Here is a 23,872-nt window from a genome sequence, read left to right on the forward strand (position 1 = left end):
ACAACCCTGTGATAGAGACTTTCAGCTTCCCTAAAATACTTCTACAATTCCATCCTCTGACAAAACTATCATATAACTATGTCTACAAGATGAAATACATAGTATTTTCCTTAAAATTACATATACAGTGCATTGTATGTCTTACTTTGGTTCAAAGTCTTACCAGCCCCTAATTCTTTTATTTCTGGGTACAAATTAAACTACTCAGCAAAGGAGGTGGGGAACCACATTGTAGAATTAATGCTACTATAATTTCTTTCCTTCTAATTAGGCTCTAAGTTGCATGTGGGCTCTGGGAGACCTTTGCTGCTGTCCCTCCACCCCTCCTTCAAAGCTCATGTCTTTGCCCCCCACACTTCCACCAGAGCCCTGCTGCCTGTCAGTACCTTATTTTCATGTCTGACTTGACTGCAGACTTTCTTATTTATCCCTGGCTAATTTATCTCACTGCCCAGGGGCTTAGGTCCGTGTCAGGTACAGAGCTGGCATGGAATAAATGTTTGAGGAAGAAAGAAGGAAGAAGAGACTAGAAAAAGGAGAAGGAAGGCATGATGTAAAAGGAAAACTGAGAATTCAATTAGCTAGGCTGTGGTGGACACGGCATTAATACTAAATTACAGGGTCCAGCAGCCTGTGTTTCAGTCACTCCGGCACCCCTGCCAGTGATCACGATTCTGACTAAAGGCTGAGCAGCACTGATTCAGAAATATTAGAGTGTAGACACAGAGGCTTCATTGTTTCCAGATTCCCTTGGGGCTCTCCATCTTCAAGGATGAGGCTTCAGTCCCACAGAGCAGGGATGGGATCTCTGGACCAAGCTTGTCAAGTGCTCTGAGACAGGCAAAGGTGAGCAAAGATGAGTGAGGGGGCAAGAGGATAAGTGTCAGACGAAGGAGACGGCAGCACACGAAGCATGAAGTGCCCGATGCTGAGGCAGGAGCCCGCGGGCCTCTGGCCAGACCCCTGGCATTTGTCAAGTAAAGTAAAATGCAAGCTTTGCCCTCACCCAGACACTCCAAGGTCAAAGCTAGTGGTAAAAGCTGAGTTCTGCTAAAGCAAAGAGATAGGGGCCCATTCCTGAGGTCAAGGAAGACTCCCCTGTCTGCACACAGGAACAAAGGCTTCTTGGGGGTCATAAAGGGAGGGGGTCCCGCCCCATAATAAGTATGGACACGCACCCTCAGGCCTCTGCAGTGGGATCCATCCTAGCAAAACGTTGTGTATGCATCTTGGGGAGGATCCATGGACCAGTCAGGTGTGAAGAAAGAAACAAGATAATTGGCCAAAGGGAAGCAAAGACCTAGAAGGGCTTTCCTGTATGAGTGATTTATGTAGCCTCTAGCTGCTCCTCACCCAGGATGCCCCTACTCCTCTGGGAGTGTGGTCTGCCTAGTGTCTGCCTGCGCTCCTCCTCATTAGAGAAGATGCCCACACCCTTTCCCTTGAGTGTGTATCTCTGCCCTGCTTCTGAGTGAGATAGCTGTTGTCCTGTGTGCTCTCCCATACACTGTGCTGTGTCTCTAGCAATAAACTTTGTACCTGCTTTTAGTTTTTGCCCCCTTGAAACATTCTTGCTTTCAAACAGGGGCAAGAGCCAGAGCCACTTCGCGTCTAGCTTCTAGCCCCTGGTGGTTGAGTGGCTAGGATTCTTGGTTTCCATCCAGGTTGTGCTGTGTTCGGCTGTGCTTAGACACTCAGTTGTGTTCACCTCTTTCCAACTCCATGGACTGCAGCTCTCCAGGCTCCTCTGTCCATGGGGATTCTCCAGGCAAGAATCCTGGAGTGGGTTGCCATGCCCTCCTCCAGGGGATCTTCCCAACTCAGGGATTGAAGCCAGGTCTCCCACATTCCAGGCAGATTCTTGACCATCTGAGCCACCAAGGAACCCCTCCATCCAGGTTACCCAGGTTTAATTCCTGGGCAGAGAACTAAAAGATCTTTCGTCGTGACCACTCACCGCTCTCCCTCTAGGATCAACACAAGGGTCTACACTAGATCTAAAACTATGATGTCAGGCAGGGGATCCCAGAGACGCTGGGCAATGAAACCACAGATCCCTTACTCACTGGCTTGGCCCGATCCTAAAGTGACATGGGCCCACACCTCCCTGGGCGAGGGCTGAACTCCCCACTGCCAACCCTGGAAACTTCCTCTCCACCTGGTCCTGTCGACTTGGCTGAGCAAGCTGGCTGAGCAAAGCCATACTGCACCAGAGTTGAAATGTTTCTTCAGAAAATAAAAATTGGGTCTTGACAAAGCATAAAAATGGAAACTATGTGAAGTTTGAGAAGATTATCTGCCAGGCCTGAGGGTGCTGAAATTTCCAGTCCACCACTAGCAGAGTCTAACCCACCCAGGTTTGTCCATTTGCCCTCAGGTGACTCAATGGTAAAGAATCTGCCTACAGTGCAGGAGATGTGGATTCAATCCCTGGGTCAGGAAGATCCCCTGGAAGAGGAAATGGCAACCCACTCCAGAATTCTTGCCTGGGAAATTCCATGGGCAGTGGAGCCCAACGGCCTACAGTCCATAGGGTTGCAAAGAGTTGGACATGCCTGAACATGCATGCTTGCTTATCTTAGACATGTGCATCACAAGAGGAAAATGACTCCCTTGCCTAAATCATTGTGCCCATTTCCCTTTCTGGTTCACTTGTCTTGTCTTTGCCTATCCACCCACCACAAGGGTAGCATGACTTTCCTAGCTACTTGCAAAGTTCCATTATCCAAGCACGATGAAGCCCAAAGTGTGACTTTATCAGGGTCTATGATGTCTACGAAAGTAGAAGAAAGTTGGAGTTATGCAGACTTACTCCCAAAGAAAAGGCTGAGAAACAAGCACACAGCTATAAACTCTGTGGCTCTTCTCCCATTTCAAACATGAAGGAGAGTTTAAGAGAAACCTTACTGATATTTTAAAATGCAGTTAGTACTTTAGACGTTACTTTTAATAGTACAAAGAAGAAATACTTGCAAAGCACAGAGTTATCTACCAAAGTGGGATACCTTGGTTTTGTCCCTGTTTTTAAAAAGGCCTATATTCCGTTCAAAGCCATGAACAAGAGAACTTCAGCTTCTGAAGTCACTGCATCTGTGACCTGGAAGTATGGAGGCAGTTGTGTTGTGCTAAAAGTGTGGAAGTGCTAAAAAAAAAAAAAAAGATTTCCAAGAAACTACTGTCAAGGTGCCTCTAAGAATTAAATAGGAAAATTATTTTGACATGACACAGATGTGGGTGGTGAGGGCTGGTTTGGGATGGCATGGATCAAAAAGCACAGCTCTTTGATCAGAGAATTAAGATCAAGGCTGTCTTAATCTTTTTATTGAAATAAAATTTACATACTATAAATATTCCCTTTAAAGTACACAATTGAGTGGTTTTAGCATATTCAGAAACTTACATAACCTCACATGTGGACTTGCATAGACTTCTCCTTACCTCCCAGAGAAATCTTGTATTCACTGAAATACAGGAGTCTCCCCTCCTCCAGCCCCTGGAAACCACTAATCTACTTCTGTTTACTTTCATATAAATGGAATGTCACAGTATGTGGCCTTCTGTGTCTCATTTCTTTCACGTAGGTTAATGTAAATCAGTCCTAAAGGAAATGAACCCTGAATATTCATCGGAAGGACTGATGATGAAGCTCCAGTACTGTGGCCACCTGAAGCAGAGAGCTGACTCATTGGAAAAGACTCTGATGCTGGGGAAGACTGAAGGGAGGAGGAGAGGAGGGTGACAGAGGAGATGGTTGGATGGCTTCACTGATTCAATGGACATGAGTCTGAGCAAACTCCAGGAGACAGTGAAAGACAGGGGAGCCTGGCGTGCTGCAGTCCCTGAGGTCACGGAGAGTCAGACACGAAAGAGCAATGGAACAATGACAACGTTATCTCATGTATCAGAATGTCATCCCTTTTTGTTTATAAGCAATATCCCATTGTATGCATACACCACATTCATTTTAATCCACTCATCAGGTGGTGGACATTTGGGTTGCTTCCATTTCTATTATTAACTATGCTGCTATGAACATTTTTGTACAAGGTTTTGTGTAAGTGTATGGTTTCAATTCCCTTGAAAATGAATTTTCTTTGAATTGGTATGTATATGGAATTGTATGTATATGTATATGGTATATATGGAATTGCTATGTTATATGATAATTCCAAAGAGTCGAACATGGCTGAGCGACTAACACTTTCACTTATAGTAACTCTATGTCTAAATTGGTGATGAACTGCCAAACTGTTTTCCAAAGTGGTTATACATTTTACATTCTCATTAGTAGTATACAAAGATTCCAATTTCTCTATATCCCTGTCAACCATTATTATTATCTGTCTTTTTCATTATAGCCATCCTAGTTTCTGTGAAGTAGTATCTCACTGGAGTTTTGCTTTTAATTTCCCTGATGGATAATAATGTTCAGCATTATTTCATGTGCTTATTGACCATAGATATATCTTCTTTCAAGAAATGCCTATTTAAATTCTTATCCCATTTTAAAACTGGGTTGTCTTTTTATTGTGGAGTTGCAAAAGATTTTTATATATTCTGGATATTGCTCAAACTATTGCACAATTGCACTCATCTCACATGCTAATAAAGTAATGCTCAAAATTCTCCAAGCCAGGCTTCAACAGTATGTGAACCATGAACTTCCAGATGTTCAAGCTGGATTTAGAAAAGGCAGAGGAACCAGAGATCAAATTGTCAACATTCGTTGGATCATAGAAAAAGCAAGAGAATTCCAGAAAAACATCTACTTCTGCTTTATTGACTATGCCAAAGCCTTTGACTGTGTGGATCACAACAAACTGTGGGAAATTCTTAAAAAGATGGGAATACCAGACCACCTGACCTGCTTCTTGAGAAATCTGTATACAGGTCAGGAAGCAACAGTTAGAACTGGACATGGAACAACAGACTGGTTCCAAATTGGGAAAGGAGTATGTCAAGGCTGTATATTGTCACCCTGCTTATTTAACTTATATGCAGAGTACATCATGAGAAACACTGGGCTGGAAGAAGCACAAACTGGAATCAAGGTTGTTGGGAGAAATATCAATAAACTAAGATATGCAAATGACACCATCCTTATGGCAGAAAGTGAAGAGAAACTCAAAAGCCTCTTGATGAAAGTGAAAGAGGAAAGTGAAAAAGTTGGCTTAAAACTCAACATTCAGAAAACAAAGATCGTGGCATCTGGTCCCATCACTTCATGGAAGATAGATGGGGAAACAGTGGAAACAGAGACAGACTTTATTTTGGGGGGCTCCAAAATCACTGCAGATGGTGATTGCAGCCATGAAATTAAAAGACGCTCGCTCCTTGGAAGAAAAGTTATGACCAACCTAGACAGTATATTAAAAAGCAGAGCCATTACTTTGTCAACAAAGGTCTGTCTAATCAAAGCTATGGTCTTTCCAGTAGTCATGTATGGATGTGTGAGTTGGACTATAAAGAAGGCTGAGCACCAAAGAATTGATGCTTTTGAACTGTGGTGTTGGAGAAGACTCTTGAGAGTATCTTGGACAGCAAGGAGATCCAACCAGTCTATCCTAAAGGAAATCAGTCCTGAATATTCACTGAAAGGACTGATATTGAAGCTGAAACTCCAATGCTTTGGCCACCTGATGTGAAGAACTGAATCATTTGAAAAGACCCTGATGCTGGGAAAGGTTGAGGGTGGGAGAAGCAGATGACAGAGGATGGGATGATTGGATGGCATCACCGACTCAATGGACATGAGTTTGAGTAAACTCTGGGAGTTGGTGATGGCCAGGGAAGCCTGGTGTGCTGCAGTCCATGGGGTCGCAGAGCCAGACACGGCTGAGCGACTGAACTGAACTGTATGCCCTGTTGCTCAGTCATGACCAATCTTTTGTGACCCCATGGTCTGCAGCCTGTCAGGCTCCTCTGTCCATGGGATTCTAAAGGCAAGAATACTGGAGTGGGTTGCCATTTCCTCCTCCAGGGGATCTTCCCGACCCAGGGATGGAACCCATGTCTTCTGCACCTCCTGCACTGGCAGATGGATTCTTGCAAGTGGTACCACCTGGGAAGCCCTTACCAGATGTATTACTTGTAAATATTTAATCCCATTCTGTGGGTTGCCTTCTCACTTTCCTAATGATGCCTTTTGAAGAACAAAAGTTTTAAATTGTAATGACGTTCATTTATTTTTCTCATTAGCTGCTAGTGCCTTTTGTGAATCTAAGAAACCACTGCCCAATCCAAGGTCACAAAGGTTTACAACTCTACTTTCTCCTAAGAGTTGTATAGTTTTAGCTCTCACATTTAGGTCTCTGGTGTGTTTTGAATCCATTTGGCATATATGTGAAGTAGGGGCTCAGCTTCATGCTTCTGGATATCTAGATTGGATATCCAGTTCTGGATATCCAGTTGACTCATGCTTAATTTTTCTTAGTGCTCAGTGGCAAGATTGTACAGGGGAGCAGAGGAAGGTTTTGCCATGAATATTGATCCCTGTTGATGCCCATGGGCCTCAAGCACTGGCAAACTCTGACTATATGAGGACAAGATTCAAGAGGAGGGACTTCATCACCTGAGAGCTTTCCAGGGATCATGAAGGCCTTCAGAACACTGAGCACATCATTCATCCCTATCATTAGCATCACCGAGTTCTTCCTGAATCAGTTAGATACAATTCAACTCTTTTTGATACTCTTATTTCAGACCAAGTAAATCAGATGCAGCAAACCTGATGTCCTGCATTTCATACTCAAGGTAAATGAAGGAAACTGCACTGATATTACAATACCATCTACTGGACTCAAAAGGGAACCCGGTAATATTGGAGATCTGGTTCCACACTGCTACAAGTATTAAGCAAGAAAGCTACTGTAGGAATTTCACAGATGATATCAGCTAATCTTCAAAGCTGCACTTACATCAGAGTTGATGATTCAGTTTCTGACCCATCACCAATACTGAAAGTAGACAAGACTCATACTAGTAGACTTTTTTTTTAATGTCACAGTACAAGAGGCTATGTGAAGGTACAGAAAAGCCACAGTAAGAATATACCAAGCATCTAAGAAATAGTTCAAACTTTACAAATTGTGAGTCACAGAAGACTCTCTATAATGGGCCTGCGAGTAGCAGTCTCAGAGTGTCCAGGGACTGGAAATTATAAAGTTGAGGATATACTGGTTAAAGCTGGTGGCAGGAGTGTGGGCAGCAGATAAAGTGGCAGAGTCTTGGATCGGAAGCCAGTGCGCAGCACTCAGCAGCCAGAAAATAAAAGGGGTCACTGTACTGACAGGCAGTCTCTGGAGCAGGGAAGAAACCTGGAAGTCAAGCAGACAAATCAAGAGGATGTTCCCAGAGATAAGGAGCTATTTGGCCAGATGCCAAGGCAGATCAAGGCCAGGGAATAAAAGAACGTCTACACTGGTTCCAGACTCAACCCTGCTGGGTTTTCATCCATGCTTGTTTGCATGTGAGTGTTTCATCCCCAGCAGACACGAACGGTGCTGCCGGTGACCTTGTCTCCTAGTGCTCCTTGTAAAATTCCTTGAGGTTTCTCAAAAAAGAGGCCCTTAAGATAGTGAGAGTGATGATGGTGCCACTTTCTGCTTTGTCCAAAAATGGTATGTGGGCACCTACACTGTCCTTGACAACTGGCACAGGAACTCTTTAAGCCAACACCATTATCAGCAACCACACACCATTTCTGAGGCACAGAACCAGGCCAGCTCCTTGCAATACAGAGGACAAGGAGACTAAACAAACAACCCAAAAAACACATAAGAATGAAAGGTAACAGAATAAGAGCCAACATGAGCGACTGACATTATAAGCGGGACAGGAGAGTACAACAGGCAGATTACTATGCGTTTGGGTAAATGAAACAAGTTTCACTGAGAACTGAAGGCCTGATGTAAGTCTTGAAGGAGAGGTAAGAGTCAAGTAAAAAGGAATGAGGTGGTGTTCTAGGGAGCAGATCCCTAGAACAAGATCTAAAGACTGAATTCACATTTGACGCCTGGGAGACCAGGTTTTCAGAACAGAAGACTTAGTTGAGTAGCAGCAGAAGATAAATTTAGAGAGTAGCACTTCAGTTCAGTTCAGTTCAGTTACTCAGTTGTGTCCGACTCTTTGTGACTCCATCAACCACAGCACGCCAGGCCTCCCTGTCTATCACCAACTCCTGGAGTTCACCCAAATTCATGTGCATCAAGTCGGTGATGCCATCCAGCCATCTCATCCTCTGTCATCCCCTTCTCCTCCTGCCCCCAATCCCTCCCAGCATCAGAGTCTTTTCCAATGAGTTAACTCTTTGCATGAGGTGGCCAAAGTATTGGAGTTTCAGCTTCAGCATCAGTCCCTCCAATGAACACCCAGGACTGATCTCCTTTAGGATGGACTGGTTGGATCTCCAAGGGACTCTCAAGAGTCTTCTTCAACACCACAGTTCAAAAGCATCAATTCTTCGGCACTCAGCTTTCTTCACAATCCAGCTCTCACATCCATATATGACCACTGGAAAAACCATAGCCTTGACTAGACGGACCTTTGTTGGCAAAGTGATGTCTCTGCTTTTCAGTATGCTATCTAGGTTGGTCAGAGAGTAGCACCAAGGCCAGATAATTTGAGGGCTTTAAATCTCAGGCTAAAGAACTTGAACTTTACATTGTAGACAATGAAGAATTATTGAAAGTTACTAAAAAATGACAGCTTCAAGGCGACATTTAAAAATGCAGCAACTATGTGAAGAGGGCTTCCCAAGTGGCGCAGTGGTCGAGAATCTGCCTGCCAATGCAGTAGACACAGGAGATGCAGGTTTAATCCCTGGGTTGGGAAGATGCCCTCAAGGAGGAAATGGCAACCCACTCCAGTATTCTTGCCTGGGAAATCCCCTAGACAGAGGAGGCTGGTGGGCTACAGTCCAGAGGGTCATAAAGAGTCAGACAGGGCTGAGCACACATGCAACCTATGTGAAGAATAAAGTCTGAATCTCCCTCTTTGACAAATGAGCGACCAGGCTGGAGGGGGCGGTGGGGCTAGTAAGCTAAGTGTAAAGGAAAGGGGGATTGAAAAAGGACCTTCCAACAGACAATGGGTGGCTTCAGTAACCAGAGAGCCCAGATGAAGCATTAATTCAAAGGAGGGCAGCCAGAGGCATGAATCCTGGAGCTGCAACCCTCAGTGTAGACAATGTGGAGATGAGGTCCAGGGTGATGAGAAAGCGCTGAGGGCTGCTGCCACTGGGAACAGGAAGGATAGGCTGTAGACGGTGATGCTGGAAAAGAATTAAGGCAATTCACTTGGTACAGAGGGTGAAAGAAAAGGAATAAACTGGAGACTATGTCAAGCCTTCACGCCTTATGGGAAGAAAGTAAGTAGTGCAACTGGAAGACACTGGGGAATCCAGAGAAAGATCTGCTTTGGGATACAAATGAGTACCTCAGTGGGTGAGTTTACGAGTGAGGAGTTTTCCAACTATCTGAAGCTTAAGACCAAAGCTATGAAAAAAAGAGAAAGGAGAAAATGTGGTCCTGGCAGCCACCCACCTAGAGGCACATAAGAAAATGCTGCATCCATAGGAGATAAGCGCCGAGAGCACTAAGAGCACAGAAACTCATGAAATATGAAAGAAGTTGTTAAAAATGACAAAAGGTCAGCTTGTTTTCCTAACACTGTGTGCTGGTATCATAAGGGGCGTGACGTCTCCAGGACTGGCTCCGAGAGTTGTGAATGGGACTTCACACAGAGGGAAGGTGGAGATGGGGTACCCAGCATTGCGGCCTCCCACACGCAGTGCATCCTCTGTGTTCAGAGTGGGTGTTCTTCTCCCAGGGCTGGGAAGCAGCTCGATGGTTGACCTCAAGAAGGGTCGGTTTCCGCTATCTATGTTCACATTCAAAAAATCATTCCAGGAAGTATTTAGTTCATTTCCATGATATTTGCTTCTTACTGTGCAGAGATATTGGCTTGGCAGCCAAATTATTTCTCCTCAACAGAAGCAAATATCAAGTGTGGTTCAGTCAACAGGCACAGTTAAACGGTCTGCCTTCAACTTCACCACACAAGTAAACCTTGCGAATTCCCAGGATGGGAAAAAAGTCAAAACAGTCATGGTTATACAGAGCTTGGCAATATTGGTGGGAGCTGTGCTATCAAGTAGCCACTTTATAAAGGAAATTGAAAGTTTAGAATTATAAGATCAGAAGGTATGAAAATGTATTCTCTCCAATATTGCATATAAATGACAACAATGATATAAAAATTTTACAGACTGTCCTGTAATTGACTTAATATTTATGAACAACCTTCTGTAGAAGTTGTAATGTAAAGCTATTAAAATTATAGAAATCTTCAAGTCACTGAGTACCAAAGGGTAAGGATACATCCTTCCCAACTGACCATATTAATTTTTCTGAAACGGAATAAAAGAGGAATATTATGTTATGAAAATCCAGTTGTGAGCACAGAACAGAAAATATCCTATAATTGCTTACTCGGGGTTCTTGAGGGCAGAGAACAAAGACCAGCAGGTAACAACTTCTCAAGAAATGTTTGAGGACTTCGTAAACAAAGTACTTTTTCCCTCTCTTGTGCCAAAATTTTGACTGGATCTGTTAAAAATCAATTTATCAAAGTTTTTCATGGGTCAGAATTTGCTGTATATTTAAAGATTCTGAAATGCATTTTACTATTACCTTTTGATACACATGCACACCCCTCCCAAGCTGCTGTTCCATATTCCAGTTTCTCTAGAAAGTATGATTAGGTATTCCTGAAAAGGCAGAGACTGTCAGCTGGATCAAGAATACAACCCATATCATTCTCAAGAAAATTCCAGGTACTGTCATGTGGGAAACCTTAAAAATTAATTCAGAGATTTAAACATAATGCAAAGTAATTTCTGACAAACTACAGAGAATAAGCCTAAAGAGGGTACTTCATCAAAAGCTAATGAGGTTATTACTATTCTGCTAGGCAAATGAAAAGTAACTTTAAAACATGAAAAGATCTCTAGAACTGGCAGGTGAGATCTTCTCAAACACCTCCCACCATCTTGAAGGATATGTGTTTTTCTGGTGCCGTTACAGAGCTGGTTTAAATTCTGTTCTTAACAGAGGGATCACTCTGTTTCACCACAGCAGTTTGAGATGGTGCCTGGTGGATTCAGGAGTAATATTCACTCTCTCTTTCAGCAGAAAAGAGAGGTGAAAGAGAAGGTTGAGAGAAGAGGTCACCACCTTCTAACAAAGTCTCCCAAGGACTGGAGGACTCTCTAAGTTCCTCTTTGAGGTAAGGAGCAACCAAATCCTTCACAGCCTCAGTTTTTTCTCATGTCACTTTGATTCCAAATATCTCAAAAATCCTACTAAGAGTTTAATACACTAAGACACAGAGGAAATATAATTGTGAGGCTTCAATAAAATCAGAAGCCACTATATATTCCTATATATTAAGCCTAACAATATAGGGCAAAGGGCAACAAAACACCCTTGTTACTCATCGATTTCTACTCCTCACTGAGAATCTCTGCCTCCCTCTCTCCACTGCACCCCTTATATTGACGCAACACATCTCCCTAAAGACCATCAATCTCACGGTGGAATTTGACCTAAGGTTCCTTCATAAGACAACAAAGAGACATTTAAAACACAATCCCTCCCTCAAAGTTGTCCAAATTTCAATGCATTTACTCACCTGCCAGTCAGTATAGACTTTTAGATCCTATGATCTTTTAACTTACTCTTTTTATCCTATTATTTTGTTTTTTACTTTGACCATCTTCAATTCACTTAAATATTATAGTTATATTATAGTATTTATTATATTTTATATATTATATCACAATAATTTATATCATTAAAACATTAAATTATAATGTTTATATTATTAAAATATAATATTCATTATATTATATAATTATACTTTATTATAATTATAAATATATAATTATTATAATTGCCTAAGAAATTTAAGTATTTGGGGTGCTTTCATAAGCAGTTACTTGGTAAAAAATAAGGAACTTTTCTTTATTCACAATTTTCTTGAAGCTATTTTTTTCTCCCTTATTCCTCTATTCTGGGACCTGTTTTGCTAATCACATAGTTAATGTAACAGCATACAAAAGCGACACAATGTTGGTGCTTCTGGTCAAGATGACCAGATTTATCCTCCATCTGAAACAACTCCCGAAAAGGACAGAAATTTGAATGAAACAACAGTTTGCAAGATACTAGAGGTTAAGTGGAGAAGGCAATGGCACCCCACTCCAGTACTCTTGCCTGGAAAATCCCATGGATGGAGGAGCCTGGTAGGCTGCAGTCCATGGGGTCGCTAAGAATCAGACACGACTGAGCGACTTCACTTTCATGCATTGGAGAAGGAAATGGCAACCCACTCCAGTGTTCTTGCCTGGAGAATCCCAGGGACGGGAGAGCCTGGGGGGCTGCCGTCTACGGGGTCGCACAGAGTTGGACATGACTGAAGTGACTTAGCAGCAGCAGCAGAGGTTAAGCAATGAAGGAAAGGGACACATAAGAGCAGAGAAACATAAGACAAGTCCTATACCCCCTAAGTTTACTGAACTGAGAGCTTTTAGGCTGTGTGTGGTGCAGCAGGGAAGATCTCTCGAGCTTAGCTTAGTATCCTATGATCATGGGATACTAATGAAGAAATTACCTGAGGCCAAGGGAAAAACTACCTGGAGGAATTAGAGGTAATAGTTTCAGGCATGCACACAGGAACACAAATGTTCCTGTTTCCGCCCACCCAGGCAGGAAACCGTCAAGGTTGTATAGAATGCATATAAGGGATCTTGCCTCAATACCAAAATCAATTAGTCACAGACTGAGCACTGCTCCAGTCCCAACTAACAAACCATAAAAAGATTTGAAAGAATCAGAGTGTTTTCAAGTGAACTGACCATATCTCAGAACAAACCTCAAGATTTATAGGAATTCCAATATATCCAATAGCTAGCCAACAGTCACAATGTCTGATATTAGTCAAAAATCAGCATACATACAAACAAGAAGGAAAACATAACTATAAGGTAGAGATAAGTCAATCAGTTGAAACTGACCCAGAACCAACAGATGATGGCATATCAAAACCACAATAAGATAAGCCAAAGATGTACATTATAAACACTAAAGCAACCACTAAAATAATAACATGAAGAAATATGGTTAACATCAAGAAGTAGTAAAACAGAATCATAAAAAATGCAATAATACAAAAGAAAGTTCAAAATAATATCAAGAAAGAAGAATATATAGGATCAGATCAGATCAGTCGCTCAGTAGTGTCCAACTCTTTGCAACCCCATGAATCACAGCACCCCAGGCCTCCCTGTCCATCACCAACTCCCAGGGTTCACCCAGACTCACGTCCATCGAGCCAGTGATGCCATCCAGCCATCTCATCCTGTGTCATCCCCTTCTCCTCCTGCCCCCAATCCCTCCCAGCATCAGAGTCTTTTCCAATGAGTCAACTCTTCGCATGAGGTGGCCAAAGTACTGGAGTTTCAGCTTTAGCATCATTCCTTCCAAAGAAATCCCAGGGCTGATCTCCTTCAGAATGGACTGGGTGGATCTCCTTACAGTCCAAGGGACTCTCAAGAGTCTTCTCCAACACAATTCAAAAGCATCAATTCTTCGGTGCCCAGCCTTCTTCACAGTCCAACTCTCACATCCATACATGACCACAGGAAAAACCATAGCCTTGACTAGACGAACCTTTGTTGGCAAAGTAATGTCTCTGCTTTTGAATATGCTGTCTAGGTTGTCCATAACTTTCCTTCCAAGGAGTAAGCGTCTTTTAATTTCATGGCTGCAGTCACCATCTGCACTGATTTTGGAGCCCCAAAAAATAAAGTCTGACACTGTTTCCACTGTTTCCCCATCTATTTCCCATGAAGTGGTGGGACCGGATGCCATGATCTTCGTTTTCTGAATGTTGAGCTTTAAGCCAACTTTTTCACTCTCCACTTTCACTTTCATCAAGAGGCTTTTGAGTTCCTCTTCACTTTCTGCCATAAGGGTGGTGTCATCTGCATATCTGAGGTTATTGATATTTCTCCCGGCAATCTTGATTCCAGCTTGTGTTTCTTCCAGTCCAGCGTTTCTCATGATGTACTGCATATAAGTTAAATAAACAGGGTGACAATATACAGGCTTGACGTACTCCTTTTCCTATTTGGAACCAGTCTGAGAGCAGATATTAATATCACAGTGATTTAAATCTAACCATATCCATAGTCACATTAAATGTACATGATATAAATACTCCAACTAAAAGGCAGATATTATCACAACATAATAAAAATGCAAGATCCATTTATATGACGCGTATAAGAAATGCACTTTCAATGTAAAGCAACAAACAGGTTAAAAAAGCAAAAGGATGAGAAAAGATAGACCATGTTAACATATGTCAGAAGGAAGCTAGGGTGGCCCTATTAACACCAGACAAAGCAGTTTTCAGAGCAAAATGTATTACTAGTGATAAAGAAGTTCATTTCATAATAATAAATGAATCAACTCATCAAAAGATATAAGCATCCCAAACATTTATGTTCCTAATAACAAAATTTCAAAATACATGAAATAAGAGCTGATAGTATTGCGAAGAGAAACAGAAAAACTCAAAACTGTAGTTGGGAACTTCAACACTCTTCTCCTAATAATTGTTAGAAGCCGTAGACATAAAAGATATAAAAGACTGGAACATCATAATCATCCAACTTGATCTAATTGACAAATCTGGAATATTCTACCCAATAAGAACAGAATACACACCCTTTTCAAGGGTACACAGGACTTTTACTAAGACAGACTATGCAATGAGTCATAAGTCTTAAGGAGTTTAAAATGATACACAAATAATATACAAAGTATGTTCTCTAACCACAGTAGAAATAAGTTATAAATCAGTAACAGAAAGGTCTCTGAAAAATCTCCAAATATGTGTAATGTAAATGATACACTTCAAAACAACTCATCAGTTAAAGATGAAATAAAGAGAGAGATTGGAAAGTGTTTTTAACCAAATGAAAATGACAACAACTGTGTAAGAATCTGCAAGATGACATGAACTTAATGCTTAAGGGACATTTAACAGCATTAACTCCTATATTAGAAACAGCACTACACATCTATATTATTCTCAAGTCACTGACTTCTGCTTCCACTTAAAGAACTAAACAAAGCACATTAAATACAAATTAAGCAAATGAGAAGCAATAATTAATATCAGAGTAGAAATCAATCAAATAGAAGATAGAAAAACAAGAAATATCAATGAAACCAAATGCTGGTTATTTGAGAAGATCAATAAAACTGATGAACACCTAGCCATACTTATCAGAAGGAAAAAACACAAGACAAAAGTTGCCAATTATCAGGAAAGAGAGAGGTAATTACAGAGTTTGCAAATAATTAAAGGATGATGAAGGAATGTATACACAATTTTAGGCCAACACATTTGCCAACAGAGACAAAATGGCCATATTACTTCAAAGATCACAAACTGTCAAAGCTCACTCAAAAAAAAAAAAAAGATAACCTCAATAGCTCAATTACTGCTCAAGTTATTAAATTTGTATTTTTAAACTTCCCAAAATAAAATTTCAAATTCAAACGGTCTCACAAGTGAATTACATTCTACCAACTATTTAAGAAATTACTACAAACTGATGTCACTAAAAAGCATGACTCATAAAAGAACAAAGTTGAAGGCTGGAATTTGTCAAATCAAAAAGGTTTCCATTCTTAAAGACACTATTGAGAGAATGAAAAAGGCAAGTGACAAACTGGGAGAAAATATTTACACATTGTGTTTCAGGTAAAGGATTGTATTCCAAATACATGAAACCTCTGTAATGTGAAAACCAACAACTCAATTCGTAAATAATAAGTTCAGAAAAATTTAAGCCCACATTTAATCAGAGAAGATATTCAAATAGCAAATATGCACACAAAAAGATAACCTAGCACCATTAGTCACTGGGAAAATTCAAACTAAAACCACAATGAGATACCATTATATTTCTTTAATAACAGTAAAAAAATAATTTTTCAAAAGTCAAAACCAAGCTTTGTCCAGAATGTGGAGGAACTGAGGCTCTCATACACTACTTGTGAGAACGTATTATGGCAAAACTCTTTTGAAAACAGTTTGGCAGTTTAAATATACATTCATTATATGCTTCAGCCATTCCACTTTGGTGATACTTATGCAAAAGAAATGCACACATATTGGCTAAAAATATTTGTACATAAATGTTCATAGCATTTTTATTTGTAATGGAAACAACCCAAATGCACATCAAAAGTGACCGAATAAATGAACTGCGATGTATCCATACAACACATTAGCCAGCAAATACAAGGAATGAATTACTGAGACACACCTACATGAATGAGTCTCCAGATAATAATTTTCACTTTTCCCTTTCATGCATTGGAGAAGGAAATGGCAACCCACTCCAAAATCCCAGGGACGGGGGAGCCTGGTGGGCTGCCATCTATGGGGTCGTACAGAGTTGGACACGACTGAAGCCACTTAACAGCAGCAGCTGTTTTTACTAGGCCACATTTACTGTGAAAGGGAATATCATTTACAATGATATTCTCGGAGATGTGAACTAAGGGACGGGGACATAACGCAGATCAGGTGTCTGGGGGGAGGGGGAGAAGCAGGTGCGAAGATGACAAAGGGGTGGGAAAAAACCTTTAGGGGCGATGACTCTGCTTATTACCTTGGTTGCAGTGACGACTTCACGAGTGCGTATACATTAAAACCTGCCATTCTGAATACTTCAAATGTGTGTCATGTCTTTAATGTTAATTATACTTCAATAAAGCTGTTAAAAAAGAATCAGCTGACAGAGCCAGTTATGTGTTATGGTCAACTCTATGCGCAGAATCAAGAAGAGGAACTGAACATGTCTTGACAAAACTCTTGTTGCCTGAGACATACTTCATAAAGGGCCTCCCTGGTGGCTCAGTGGTGAAGAATCCACCTGCCAACGCAGGAGACGCAAGAGATGTGGGTTCAATCCCTGGGTTGGGAAGAATCCCTGGAGAAGGAAATTGCACCCTACTCCAGTATTTTTGTCTGAGAAATGCCAGGGACAGAGGAGCCTGTGCAGGCTGCACAATCCATGGGGTCACAAAGGAGGTTGACACGACTTAGCAACTGAACAACAAACAATACTTCATAAAAACATGTGTGACAGGAAGACTGCCTGCACAGGACTATTTACAAGACAGAAAATTTCATTAAATCCGTATTTGAAATTGTAACATGACTGAAACAACCTCCTCTCTCAAATATTCTTTGAACATTCCTTCCAAACTCTAAGACAAACCACAAAAAAGTCTCATTTCCCATTGTTCTCTGACTCACTGTGTCCACTCTGAAATAAAATATGGCTGGCAAGGTGGAAGTCACAGATATGCCATCTCCCTAGGATAATTTTTCATCTGCATAGTTAACTGAGTTTTTGTCTGGAAAACAGATAAAAATAGGAAAATTCCTAACTGTTCCACACCAGCACGTATAATTTACCAATGTCACAATCTGTCTAAAAAATCTGTTAAGTGCATACGGCAAAGTCTCTGCCAGTTCTAGCCTCCTTGTTATAAAAACCACAATGAAATATTGAAGAATTACTCTCTGAAATTCCCCTGAACAGTAATATATTATGTATTCATTGTTTTTCTGCTTGATTTAAGCCATATTTTTTTTTGGTTATTTAAATAATACAAGTGGAAATAAAGCATACAGTGAACTCTATAACTCAACAGCCAATAATTTAGTAGTGTTAAAAAAAAAAAACAGTGTATCAGTTACCCAAAATGTTAGGATATTTCTTTGGCTTAGCAGTGTTAAGAGTCTGCAGAAAACTTTTGCATGCATAAAGGGACACAGCAGATGGCATTTAACCTAACATAAAGATAGCCCTTCAACTTAACATGTCTACAGTAGGTACTAAAATTGATAGAAACTCACAGATACAAGCCCAGAAATCTCAGAAATTCAAATAAATAATAAATGCCCACATCAGGATTCATCAGGTTATATTTAGAAATAAAAAGTAATAGCTTTACAAAATATTGGAATAAAATCTGTTACTCACATATGGAGGTACCCAGTGGCATGTTGGTAAATGTTCAATAACTTGCTTGAGGGAAAGGGAATAAGCCCTGGTTTGAAGCATTTGTCAGCTTCTGTGGTGTAAACACCCCTACCATGGCTGATTTCAAGATGATCTGAATTCACCAAAGCAAGTTGAAAAGAAACACATAGTCGGCGCTCCTAAGCTTGCGCACAGCTAGGACCCACTGGAAACATCTCCTGCATGAATACAGCTAACTCTAACCCTGGAACAGAAGTAAACTAAGTTTCCAGGAATTGCCTGTGCATTTTATTCTTTGTGGAAGAATTTTCAATTTTGAGGCTACCTTTTACCATACATTTCCACCTGAAAAAAAAATGATCTTTAGGATGCAGGAGACATTATCCATAATCAAATAATTTTGAGATTTCTTAATATCGAGGCATTCAACAAACCGTTATTTTTTTCTTTAACAGGAATCTTTATACCCTCAAACTGGATTCAAATTAAATGCCAATTGTGAGTTCCCAAAAAAGTGAAAGGGCAACAAACAAGACACATTTTCATACTGGTTTTAGACAAAGATTAACTTAAGGTAACTTGTTAGTCAAGGGGAAGATGGCGAGGATCAAGTTAAACATATCTGTCATCACAGAACTTGTGCGCCCCTCCTCGAAGCAGAGGCATGGTGATATGCTTGTAATTTTCATTTGGGGGAGGGCTGTTTTGCAATACTAGGAATTAAAAGAGGGGTGTCAAAAGCCATCTTTTTGTGGTGTTTTCCACAAAGAGAGACTTTCTTCAAAGCGTAACTGCAGAAGGCAAACTAACAGTAGGAAATAAACTTATCAAACTGGAAATTCAACAAAGGGGAAAAGGCAAGAGCAACAACGGCTCCGGCCTTTCAACACAACCGTAGCAAAGAAATAATAAAAGGAGTAACAAAAGAGCAGACATATACCCAAGTTCTGAGTCTGACTGCAGCTGCAGCACTGAGGGGTCTGTGTCCCACTGCAGGGTCCTAATCGCGCAGCACAAAGGAAGAAGAACACAGAGAATTAACAAAAGGGGAGGGAAACGAACCAAACCAAACCATGTCATTCATCAAGGCAACAGCATATACAATATGTACGCAGAACATCTCCCCTCTGTCACCCCCACAGCCCCCAGGAGCCAGGAAGACCCCATGGATATCAAGGGACAAGAGAAAGAGAAGCCGTCCTTCCTTTGGAACAACTGCTTGATACTGGAAGCTACAGTTGTTTCCATGGAAGAAAACCCAGAGCTAAATATTCAACCACCCCCACACACCCCCTTTTCATTGTCATTTCATTCTATACTGAAGCATGATTGACTGGAGCATGTAAACTGCTTCATATGAACCCCAGAGCCAAGCCACACCAGGGAGCAGCAAGCATTCCCCACAGTGATGGCGATCAACTGCAAGGGTTTGAATGGGCCAGAGTAGAAGCATCTGGGGAGGCTGGGCCAGGCAGAGCATGACTGCAGAGCCTGGAGAATAACTGGCTTCCTTGGGTCAGTGACTGCAATTACAGTGCATTAGATTTCGAGGCTCATGGGTGTTTTGGTGTTTCTTATGTATTACACCAAGATGGTCACAAATGGCAATATCATTTGTCTCGCAAGATGCCAGGAATGTCTTAATGTCTTCTAAGTACTTCACAAGAGCTAGCACAAAGTATCAATGGTTACCAAGGTTACCAATAGATATCAACTTCCCTTGTTATCTCTCCACCACATAAAAGGAGCTCTTCCATGAACAGCGCACACAAGGACCTTTCTCGGGTAGGCCCTTTAAATTTCCTGCATGGTATATAGTTAACAGGTGAGTGAGGCTTAAGTACCTGGGAGGCAGCCAACGGACAGCGGGGACTTTGGGGTCAGGCACCTGAGATTCAAATCTTGCCTCTGTGACTTACCAGCTCTGTGATAGTGGACATGCTGCTTCAGTTCTCAACCCCTGCACCCTCGTGCTTACCCTGAGAGTGGTTCACGGACCAGGAGCATCGGCATCTCAGGGAACTGGCTGGAAATGCCGAGACTCAGATCTCACCCAGACTCATTGACTCTGGACTACAGTTTAATAAGGCCCCAGGTCATCCGGGGGCATTTTGAAGTTTGAGAAGCCTGCTCAGTTTCCTTGTCTGTAAGGATTTACCATGGCTTATGCGACAATTCATGACCTGGCCTGCAGCTCTCTACCCAGTCCATCTCTAAGGGCTAGCCTCTCCCTCACTGTGTCCCCCTTGATGTTTTTTCCCCCAAAGAGCCATGTGGCTCATGCTTTTGCTTGCTTAGTTTCTGTCTCGGTTCAAATGTCACCTGCCCAGAGAGGCTTTCCTTCTCTCACCACCTCCCGCAAGCAGCACTTCCTTGCCACTCTTCATCCCGTTCTCTTATCCTGCTTTACTTTTTTCATAAGATATCTTTACCTATGGTTTTATTATACATCAGTGTATTTATGACTGTTTGCTGTTAAACTCTGGAATTAAGTCTCAAAATAGCAGGAAGAGCTACATCCCTAAATTATAAGAATATGCCTAGGCCCATGCCTGGGATGCATGTTTATTTCTCTTGATTTTTTAATTGCAGGATAATTGCTTTATAATGTTGTATTGGCATACAAAAATGCAAATACAGCTGCCATACAACAATGCAAATCAGTTATAACTCTCTTTCTATATTCCCTCCCTCTGGAGCCTCTCTCCCGCCCTGTCCCCCCCACCCCCATGCTACCCCTCTAGGTCATCACAGAGAGCCAGGCTGGGCTCCTGTTATACAGCAGCTTTGCATTAGCTGCCTATTTCACATATGGTAGTGTGTGTGTGTATATATATATGTCAGTGCTCCTTTCTCAATTTGTCCCACAGTGCATGCTTATATAATACAAAAATAGTTGAACAGATGGATGGATGGATTCTCTCTGGTTTTCTATAGGCATTGCATGCAATTACACCTATACAGCACAAAGTAAGTATTTGATAAACAGTAGCTGTTTTTACTAGGAGAAGGCAATGGCAACCCACTCCAGTACTCCTGCAGGGAAAATCCCATGGACGGAGGAGCCTGGTGGGCTGCAGTCCATGGGGGCGCTAAGGGTCAGACACAACTGAGTGACTTCACTTTCACTTTTCACTTTCACATTGGAGAAGGAAATGGCAACCCACTCCAGTGTTCTTGCCTGGAGAATCCCAGGGACGGGGGAGCCTGTTGGGCTGCCATCTATGGGGCCGCACAGAGTTGGACACGACTGAAGCGCCTTAGCAGCAGCAGAAGCTGTTTTTACTAGGCCACATTTACCGTGAACGTGAAATAGCTACTGTATCTACTACCAATGTTTCTTTGACACAACGCCCCATCTATATAATGGAACCCACCTAAGCACCTCCTGCAGAGGTATCAGAACGCAGTTTCTAAGCTCCTCTTGTAAGTTCCGGTTATGCTCGTGTCCTCTGACCTAAAGGCACTGAAAGATGACAACTAAAGTCTGGTGAGAACACTAATTGGTCCCCGTTTCTGAGACCAGTGCTTCTCAAAGTTTACTGTCTGAGCCACCAAGGAGGCCCAGTGTTCCTTAAACTTTAATGCACAGATACCTGGGAATATCGTTTAAAATGCCCGTCTTGATTTAGTAGGTCTGGGGTGGCTTGAGATTCGGCATTTCTAACAGCTCCTAGCAGGGTAGATGCTGCTGGGCTGTGGACCACACTTCGAGTAGTGAGGTCTGGACTTAGATCAGTGGTTTTCAAACTCTGACATGGATCAGAATGACTGGGAGGGACTGTTAAAATACAGGTGCTGATCCTCAAGCCCAGAAATTCTGATTCGAGTAGTTCTGGGGTGGGGCTGAGAATCTGTATTTCTAACAAGTTCCCAGGGAATGCTCACAGCTGATCCTAGAACCACCGTCAGAGAATAGCTAGGTTAGACTATTGCTTCCACTAGCTGGCAGGCAGAAAGCATCACTGATCCTCAAATACATCAGCATCTAAACAAGTGATTCACACTCGCTGGCCTAACGCCCAGGCCACTTTTAAACCAATGAAATCAGAATGTTTGGGGTGGGACCCAGGCATCCAGATTTTTTTAAACTCTCTCATGTACTGCTGCAGCTGCTGCTAGTCGCTTCAGTCATGTCCGACTCTGTGCGACCCCATAGACGGCAGCCCACCAGGCTCCCCCGTCCCTGGGATCCTCCAGACAAGAACACCGGAGTGGGTTGCCATTTCCTTCTCCAATGCATGAGACTGAAAAGTGAAAGTGAAGTCGCTCAGTCGCTCTCATGTACAGCCGGGGTGAAAACGGCTGCTGTGCACTCGTTCTCTGCCCAAGGAAAGCACCTCTTTCTGGCCCTGGACACTAGTTCCATCATCCCTTTCAAATGATGGAAGTGACCGAATCCATTACAATGATTCACCCTTGCTGTTCACTTATCTCTGGGGTCCAAACCTTTTATCTTTACGGATACTTCCTTGGCTATAGACAGAGGAGTGGCCTCTGGCTCTGGCTGACTGTGAGAAGCATTCCCTCATAAGAGCTGGGATCAGCTCCTTTGCGCTCAGGTTTCTGATGGGACAATCTGAGGGCCTTTTTCTCTCTTCTCAGGCAAGGGAAGAGTGTGGCAGCTCCCAGGTGGTCACAGCTGTTCTATTATTTACCTACAACTCACCTGAACACATTGAACCCTTAAAGTAAGACTACTAGACCTGATCAGTTATATTTTAGATGCCAAGTCACCAATCTGTCACAGGAACAGCAAATGCCAGGCTGAGCAATTATACAAGCCTGAAGAAGTCTTCTCCTTGAAGACTGACTTCTGGGAAGTCAGACTTTAGCAGTGTCTTTAGAATTAGAACAAGTGAAGATGAATATTTAACTATTAAAGCTTCTCCCTGTCCTATGCCCATCATGTCCACATTTTATAACAGGACTAGACCACCATTCACTGCTGCCAGAGCCTCCACCTTCCCTAATTTCTTGGGATGACCAACAGAACCCGTTTATGCTGAATGTAATCTTTAATTCTGTCAATTAGATTTTGTCTACTGTTCCTGTCTGGGAAACCATCTTGGTTTTGTTTGCTCATTTTTAAGAGCTGTATTTGATCTGCTCTGATCATCTGTAGGTTGATTTCTTAGCTTAACTCTCTGAGGATCCACAGGAGGATTTTTTTCATGAGGAAGCTGCTACTTGCACAGATATTGAATAACCTAGTGATTTCTAACCTAATGTGGCATCATCATGGCTCCGTGGCCCTACGGTTGGACTGGCAGCTGGACAGACTTTAAGGTCACATTTCCCAACTTGTTTCAAACTTCTAGATACAGGATCTTCCCACACCATGGTAAATAATCACTCACTTATGGGATACTAAACATGTTGAACAGTGTAGCCTCTGGTATCTCATCTAAAAAGGCCTACCATATAACAGTCAATAATCTGTGGAACAACCTGTTTTTCAATATTTCTTATAAAGAAAAAGACTATGACAAACACCAAAATTATTCAAACTAGCAGTGAACCCATTAAGAGACAAACAGAAGTTTATATCACACCCTTTTACTATCCAGCTTCCTACAAAAGTCTCTCTTCATTGGCCCAATCTTATTCACTCAGTTTATTAGATAGAAGGAAGTAAAAATTCAAACAATGCAAAACAATCCCTGGCCCTCCATGGAAAGCATAACTTAGGAGTAAGAGATATGATGTCTGTGTTGTATAACCACACTCTCTGAT

At 41.9% G+C, this 23,872-nt stretch overlaps 1 protein-coding gene across 9 annotated transcripts in view; it reads right to left on the minus strand.

The window, feature by feature from the left end:
- Positions 1-23,872, minus strand: part of DYNC1I1 (dynein cytoplasmic 1 intermediate chain 1) — a 379,346-nt gene that overhangs the window by 287,626 nt on the left and 67,848 nt on the right. For 6 of the 9 annotated variants that reach the window (XR_003510865.1, XM_027540109.1, XM_027540113.1 and 3 more), the window contains exon 5: positions 19,077-19,136. The exons of the other annotated variants lie outside the window; for them this stretch is intronic. Coding sequence is in view for 5 of the 6 variants with exons in the window: in XM_027540109.1 (XP_027395910.1) it covers positions 19,077-19,136 (60 nt within the window). In the remaining variant the exon portion in view is untranslated. The remainder of the gene's footprint in view (positions 1-19,076; positions 19,137-23,872) is intronic. 9 annotated transcript variants of the gene reach the window in all.

Source organism: Bos indicus x Bos taurus, chromosome 4 (genome assembly GCF_003369695.1).
Source record: "Bos indicus x Bos taurus breed Angus x Brahman F1 hybrid chromosome 4, Bos_hybrid_MaternalHap_v2.0, whole genome shotgun sequence".
Lineage (NCBI taxonomy): Eukaryota > Metazoa > Chordata > Mammalia > Artiodactyla > Bovidae > Bos > Bos indicus x Bos taurus.